This window comes from Clinocottus analis, unplaced genomic scaffold, assembly GCF_023055335.1.
Source record: "Clinocottus analis isolate CAN_PGR_092001 unplaced genomic scaffold, fCliAna1.0.p SCAF_16, whole genome shotgun sequence".
In the NCBI taxonomy this organism is placed as follows: domain Eukaryota; kingdom Metazoa; phylum Chordata; class Actinopteri; order Perciformes; family Cottidae; genus Clinocottus; species Clinocottus analis.
Genome location: NW_027175887.1, coordinates 1,063,565 through 1,071,336, shown reverse-complemented (window position 1 = coordinate 1,071,336; position 7,772 = coordinate 1,063,565). Strand labels below are relative to the sequence as shown.

Below are 7,772 nucleotides of genomic sequence, written 5' to 3'. Positions count from 1 at the left end.
GTCGCATACATATCTTGAACATAGTTTTTAAGAAGCAAACCAATTTAACAAACATGAGAAGAAAGAAATTGTATATTTGTGTGTAGTATATAATAGTATATTTAGAAGAGTGAATCTTTGGTTGTTTTGTCGTTGTCGTGCAATAAGTGTTACCTCAGACTCCTGATAAATTTGAGACACTGGTGTCACTCTTCTCATCTCCCTCTTGATATCTAATTCAGGGAACTTAAGATACACTTGCTGGTGTATTTTACTGGAGTTTGCCCAGTTGTGATGGAGATGAATCTGTCGACGCGTGCACTCACAGCCCTGATTAAAAGCCGTCGGTGACGTGTGCGGCACGTGCAGTTGGGATCGGTTAAAGTCTGTGAAACAAAGCAAGACACAATAACTCAAGCACATTAGCATCATGCTCAACGTGTCTTTTGGTCAATAGCTCCACTTTTCCTCCTCCACCTAAATATGTCGTGACATTCAGGTGTAAAAGTTGCTAACCAGACAATGGGCGGGGGAGGGGTTGACAGCCCAAAACTGCTTCTTTATAACTCAGGAGCCAAAAACTTGGATGCGCGCCGACTTGGGGATGTTGAATTTGACACGGGAGCCATGAATAGCAGCACCGTAACCTAACGAGTCGGGGAGAATGGGCCTGCTGAGCGGTTATGCTAAGTCATTGTGTTGAATCATTGTGTTAAATCCTCCGCGTAGCTGAGGCTTCTTCTTCCCCAGTGGCTCTCTGGGACCGGGACGCCCTTCCTGCTCACCGGCTCCACCACCAGCTCCATCAGGCAGGGCGCTTCGGGCACCGGCAGCTCCGTCACCCTGAAAAGATTAGAGTACGCCCGGCCCACCGGAACCAGCTGACCCGGGGGGATCCTGGGATCCGGTCCTCTCAACCGCCGCCAGTACACCCGGAAGTGACGCGCGAGCTCGGGTGGGTACTCCCAGCGCAAGGTGGCGTTAAAATGCAGGCGGGGCGAGGGGGACTCTGGCGAGGTACCGGCCCCGCGCAGCCACACCACGTCGTAGATGCACAAGCCCTGAACCAGCTCAGGGGGGACCTGCAGATCGGCTACGTCCAAGAGCTGAGAGAGAAAAAGGGAGGATTTCTTATCGACTTCATGGGTGGAGGATTTGAAGTGGAAATCGTAAAAGCAGCTGAACACGTCCGGCTCACCATGATCTCGCCCACCCTGCAGCTGAAGGGCGTGTCCTGAGGTGGTCCGTCCCGCTGGATGCTGACGCAAACTTCTCTGAGAGCACAGCCGCGGAGCTCCAACTGTGCACACCTGCCCGCAGGGACATGACGGAGTCAGACTTAAAACAGCGAAAGACGTGAAGTCGGTGGTTAACCTCGGCCGCCGAGAGTGCCTTACCCGACGGTCCAGCCATCTGGACCCGGGTTGCCGCACAGCTGAGAGAACTGGCTCACCAACTGGAGCCCCTCGTTCACAGGCGACGCGCCGCTCGCTGCGGAAACATGCGATCAAAGCTCGGCAATGTGCAACCCAGGAAGGGAGGAATCTGAAGAAGACCTTTGCATTGATATTCCCAGTCTACATTTGGCATCAGCGGTACGGACAGTCAGAAACTCACGTTTGACATCCTTGACGTCCATGTGCGTGCAAAAACGGGCGTCTGTTGTTTTCAGCTCCAGGGACACTTTGATCCCGGCGGACGGCTTGAAGATGAGGGTCACCAGGGTCTTGGGTGCCAGAGGTACGTGGAGGGACAAGATCCTGCAAGAGACACAGAACAGAGTGCTATGGATGCACTGTGAGACTTATGAAGCAAGGGTCAACGAGAAACACACACACACACACACTTGGCACAAACTGGAGAGGTGTGTGTGGCGGGGATGAGTCCCTCCAGCAGCAGAGAGCAGCCCCCGTCCCAGGCGTCCTCTGGACACCCGCGGCCTCCAAACCAGCCCGGGCCCTCCAGCACCGTGTGGTAGTACAGAGGCTGGACCTCCTGCGCGCTCAGGTTGAACCAGCTCCTGTTGGCCTCGCGCTGCACACACACACACACACACACACACACACACACACACACACACACACACACACAATAGGCTGCATTAGTGTTGCACGTTTCGTTGGAACAGACGGTGACGTATTCAGCAATTTGCTTTGTGGAAAAGAACGAAAATGTGAACATCAACTCTGACATGGAGTGCCGAGATGTGAGGACGAGGGCGATGTGGTCTTCCTCTGCAGATTTGAAGCCAATGTGGATGAGAAGTGCTCTCAGTAAAGATTACAATTTTGTGTCAAATGCTGCAATTTGTTGAATTAAAGTTTGCCCCAGGGCCTGAATGAAACTGCAGTTATATTCCTCCAGCAACCAGTCCAAAATGTCAACATGTGTTGTGGGTTCGCAGCAACCTTTGACCTCCAAATTCAAATCAGTTTGTGGCAAAGAAAGAAGACCAGACAACATCACACGCAGAGGCTGATTAATTACTAATTAATTGTACACAAACATAACCTTGATAACTTGTACGATATCAACGTATTGTAAGATATATGAAAATGACCTCAATCATTTTCAACGCACGATACATGGACTTGACCTCGGACATTATCCACTTATGTTGACATACAGATATTCTGCTGACCTTGATGTCGCTAGAATTTGTCAAACATGATTCCAGAATAAAGAGCTGGGTTTTTCATGCCATGATGAGACTTTGGCAGATCACAAGTGTACTTTTCATTCACATTTCAATCCCAAAGTCTGAATATTCTCACAGTGGCAGTGGTTCAAAAATGGTCTTTAAATTATTTCTGGGACAACAGATCATCCAACAAATTGTGTTATCCTGACAGGCGCACTGTACAGCCGTTCAAAAGCCTTGTGGTGCAGCTCCACCTCCTTCAGTACCTGTCCTCTACAGTAGACGGCCTTCCCAAAGCCCTGGCAGAAGGAGGAGATGAAGGGAAGCGGCGAAACCGGCCGATGGATGTACAGGTAGTCCGACAGAAGAGCCCAGAACCTGCAGACGGGACGGGACCCCGGTTAGAGAAAAACATCTCCGCTTTCTTTCTCCTGCTCTCCAACACAAAAAGTTGATCGTGTACATTCACGTCAGAGTCAATGTGGATCTCACTCATCCTGGTGCTTGCGGAACTCGGTCTTGTCGTTGTGGCTCTCGTACACCCAGCCCGGGGCGAAGATGGCCGTGGAGAAGCCGTGTTTCCGAATCATCTCCAGCGCCTGCGGACGAATGAAACAAGAAGGTGCGAACCGTCAACGGTGACACACGAGCAACGCTTTCACCGCAAGCAGACCCGTTCCCTTCCCGCGGTGCGTACCTTGTTGGTTTCCAGCATTCCCCCCACCACCTCGCCTCGAGCGAACACGTCCACCCCGACGTAGACGTCAGCCTGGCGGCCCTGGACCCCGCTGTAGTCCCTCATCCACTCCAGGCTCCGCTCCGTCCAGTTGTAGTTGGTGAAGAAACCATCACAAGCGTCAAAGAACACCCTGTTGTGGAGAGGTTGAGATGAAAGCGTTGGACGGCTGGAAGGGAACTGCCAAAGCTGTCGTCATCAATCTCTATCAAGTTCTGAGCTACCTGTTGGACTGGTTGAGCTCATTTTGCCACGTCAGCTTTCCGCTCTCGATCACGCTGTCGTACCACAGCACCAGGCTGCCGGGAACCCGCTCGCGCATCTGGTCCGTCAGATAGCGCAGGAACAGAGGCGTGTTCTTCACCGCAGCTTCCTGCGGGCGGAGGACAGCGAACCATCTTACCATGTTCACCGTCTGTTAGCGTGCTAACGTTTGATAATCGTCATGAGCACAGAGAACAGCAGAGGCAGACGGTAACGTCACGAGTTCTGTAGGCGTGTGGACTTGAGGCAAAGTGTTGGACAAGTTATATTGTTGACTTGATGATGGCGCCAGATGAAAAGTCAGAGGATCACTTAAGTCGTTACAGTTAATCCAACTTCGTGTCATGGCAATCCATCCGACAATATCATTACATTTCATTTATACGCATCCCCAATGACGGTAGAATTCATCCTCTCAGAACCATCAGGGTTCAACATTTAAATCAATTTGAATCACAAAATGATGTATCTTTCATTCTCGGGGACCGTATGTGTACAAAGAAGAACAAACTCCAGGTACATCCGGATGGGCTGGGTTCTGCATTGCTTTTGGAAATTGAAGGAAGAACCCACCTTGACCTTTATCTAAAAGTCAAGGTGGGTTCTTCCTTCAACCCAAAATAAAGGGGTACACTGAGAAGAACCATCTGTGAAAGGTTCCACCCAGAACCCAGTATTAGCGGCTCTACAGAAAACCCTTCTTTGGTGTAGTGGTTCCACCAGAAACCTCTCTCAAGGTTCAAGAACCTTTTCACCTCCTGAGGGTGGAAAGGTTCTGGATTGAATGGTGGGTCCGAAGAAGGTTTCATTTAGAACCTTCCCCCTCAAGAGGTTATATCGAGAGCAACATTTTGTATTCGAAAGGTTTCATGTAGAACCTTTGTATGCTTCAACCATGCTTTCAACAATCCTTGAAGAACTCGTTCGTCCAAGAGGGAAATGAATGAAAGGGGTTGCTAAGAACCTGTGAAAAACCCTGAGAAACCTCAGACCTGCTCGGGGAAAAAAAGCCAGTGGAACCCTTTTTTTTTACATTTTGTGTATGATATAAAAAAAGGAAATACTTGGAGGAAATCAAGACCAGAAATTTCATCAGTTCATTTCGTACATCAAAAGTTTCCATTAAACTTAATATCTCGGAACTTTGATTTAAACATCAAAATCTCAACAGAGTATCTCAATGTATGACTTACCTTATGGTCACACCAGGACTACATCCTATCTGTCTGTTAGTGGCCTGGATCACACTGGTACTCACACTGAGGGTGTTCTCTATGTTGATGAGCCAGCCCTCGAAGCCGTAACAGTGGCTGATCTGGACGAGTTTATCAGCCACCGACCGGTACGACTCCTCCTCTTTCAGGAAGGCCTCGCACGCTGCGGCTCCGTCCGTCCACTCTGTGATGAACGTCCCTGAAAGAGCAGCCCAGTCGTGACAGGACATTTTACAGATGAAGACATGATACCCGATATCGAAGATAGAAAACACAATTTCAGGAGTCCTAAACCGGACCTGGTTGGGTTAATATTCGGCCTTTTGGCTCACCAAGAACAACGACTCCGTGTTTATGCGCCGCGTTGGTCCACACAGCAGGAGGGATCGTCACCAGGTTGTGTGAGAAGTAGTTAAAAATATCAATGTATTGCCAGTGGTAGAAGGCATACGGGGCCTCTGCATGTGTCCCCTGGGGAAACCTGGGCCACAGAGAAGAGACATGACATCGCATCATGTGAAAAGGGTCCAGATATCTCATGGCGGACTGAACGAACAAACTTCGAGTGGTCCAGACCTGTCGTGTAATGGCTTCATCAGAATTAATTTCACGATGACTCGGACATTTTTTAAAATAATGTATGGAACATAAAAAAAAAACACTTTAATGGACCATGCTTCTTTTCCCAAAAATGCTCATCATCACTTTTTTATGAAGTGAAAACACACCGAGAGGGAAACAGTTGTAAGACCGTGGACAACTCCCAGACCAGCCAACGTCGTGGAAGCAAACTGTCAATCAAGGGGTAGCCCCGCCCCTAAAGGAGCCCCCACTTTATGGCCTATTTGACCCTAAACGGACCATAATTTATGAAATGAACATCATGCTGTTTTGAAGAAGACTTGAAACTAGAGATGAAAACCATAGACTCATGTTTACAATGTTTACTGAGGGAATAAATCAAGAGACAAGTACAGTATTTTCTCATAGACTTCTATACAACCAGAGGACTCGCCCCCTGTAGGATATTAGACATTAGAGAGAATGCAAGTTTTAGGCACTTCTACATTGGCTTTACTTTTCAGACCAGAGGGATTCCACCTAAAATACTCACATCACCTACTAAGGCTAAAGGCTGCAGCATTCTCTCATCTATTGTACTACTACCATTATACAGACTGTCCATAAGTGAGAGGCTGGAAGAAGCAGAAGTCTAAACATGCAGCCATACCGGTCATCCAGGTATCCTCCCATCATGTCGTGAGACACCAAGGTGCGATGGAGACTTCCCGCCAAAGGCGGCTCCCGAGGCGGCAGGGGGGCTGTCGCCACATTGAAGGGGTTCGCCTCGCTTCGTTTCCACGAGAAAAGCTCCTCCAAAGATTGAAGGCCACCGCTGATTGGTTCGGTGGTGTCGGCGTCGTAATGCTTGGCTGAGAGGGAGAGGAAACGAAATGTTGCGTATAGCGTGTGGGGATCGACTGGGGCTAATGTTTTTTATACTGCTAGATACAAAGACACCTCACTTGGTAGGGAGGAGGGTGAATACTTGATGACTTCATGGACACTGCTTGAATCCATTGGTTGATCCAAACAAGACTCCAAACTGGTGAAAGTACAAGGTGGCGAGGTGAGACTGGCGCTTTAAACATTAAAATCACATTATTAACTTAACAGGCCACGAGTCAAACGTGTTCTCCTATGTAACATTGATCTTAAACTAGTCACTAGTCTGCAATGACAAACTTACCGTCTAAATGTCCTCTGTACTTTTAGTTCAAGGCTGTGAATTGACCATAGACTATACATTCGATGTGGACGTAAGAAAGAGAAGTTACCATATTTGAACTGCTGAGGAGTAGGAGAGATGCTGTATACGGCTCTGCTCGAGACCTGTCAATCACAGTATGCCCCGCCCTAAAGTGTACTCTGTTTTAGATGGAGCATAGTTTACTAAATGAACATCATGCTGTAATGAAGAAGACTTGAAACTAGAGATTGAAACTCGTTTACAATGTTTACTGAGGAAATCATGAAAGAGAGAAGTAGAGTCATTGTCTCATAGATTTCTATACAATGTGACTTCAACCGGAGGAGTCGCCCCCTGTTGGTCAGTAGCGATAATGTAAGTTTTAAGACACTTTGCGCATCGGCTTCACTCCAACAGAACCGGTGGTTGTCGCCTTATGTTGACTAGAAACACATCAATACACCTTACCTGCGATATCTGAGCTTTGGGGAATCTACCGATACAGATTCAATACCAGTGTTTTAATAAATAAGCGGCATGCCTCGCTGTGTGGTAGAGACAGGGATCCTTCTTCTATGTGTAAGGCAACACCAGGTCTGACTTTAAAAGACACTGTTTCACTGACCTTATAACACAAAAAGTAACAAATAAATACACAGCTCATGAAGTCAATGTATGACTGCTGTTTGTTATTAAAATCATAAGTTGCACTTCAGCAACTAAGTATAAAAAAAGGGGTTTATATTTATGCTTCGTGCTCACTTGAGTCTTTTGTTTATTACCCTGTTGTCAAAATGGGGAAAAAAAAAAAAAATTAAAATAAGTCACTAATTAGCTACCTTTGACTTGGGTGAATATGCGCTGAACTTTCAATTCATTGAATTGCTACCCTGCTCCTGTAAACGTTAAACATACCGACAAAATAAGTATCCGAGTAGGAAGTTACCGGCTGGAGTCCGTTGTGTCTGTCTTCCCGCCGACTTTAAGATCCTCTCCGTCCTCTCCTCGCAGGCGGAGCTGCTCTCCATCCACGGTCAAAGACATTTCACTGACTTTAGATCAGCCGACAGACCTTTAAGGAAACAAACTGTCATGAAGGAGGAAACAGGGAGGTGTTTCCTGCCAGCAAAAACAGCAAAACACTTCCGACCCGCAGTCCTTCAGAATAAAAGCTTAATTTCCATAAAT

General features: G+C 47.7%; 1 protein-coding gene across 1 annotated transcript in view; it reads right to left on the bottom strand.

The window, feature by feature from the left end:
- engase (endo-beta-N-acetylglucosaminidase) overlaps positions 1-7,663 on the bottom strand; it is an 8,121-nt gene extending 458 nt beyond the window's left edge. The window contains exons 1-14 of the mRNA XM_068578748.1: positions 7,531-7,663; positions 6,361-6,440; positions 6,066-6,267; positions 5,167-5,315; positions 4,879-5,033; positions 3,581-3,729; positions 3,318-3,489; positions 3,113-3,219; positions 2,887-2,998; positions 1,826-2,013; positions 1,597-1,739; positions 1,377-1,470; positions 1,178-1,289; positions 1-1,085 (exon numbers count right to left, since the gene is read on the bottom strand). The exon at positions 1-1,085 is cut by the window's left edge and continues 458 nt beyond it. Coding sequence (XP_068434849.1) covers positions 684-1,085; positions 1,178-1,289; positions 1,377-1,470; positions 1,597-1,739; positions 1,826-2,013; positions 2,887-2,998; positions 3,113-3,219; positions 3,318-3,489; positions 3,581-3,729; positions 4,879-5,033; positions 5,167-5,315; positions 6,066-6,267; positions 6,361-6,440; positions 7,531-7,628 — 2,163 coding nt within the window. The 5' untranslated portion in view covers positions 7,629-7,663 and the 3' untranslated portion in view covers positions 1-683. The remainder of the gene's footprint in view (positions 1,086-1,177; positions 1,290-1,376; positions 1,471-1,596; positions 1,740-1,825; positions 2,014-2,886; positions 2,999-3,112; positions 3,220-3,317; positions 3,490-3,580; positions 3,730-4,878; positions 5,034-5,166; positions 5,316-6,065; positions 6,268-6,360; positions 6,441-7,530) is intronic.
- Positions 7,664-7,772: the final 109 nt, after the last annotated feature.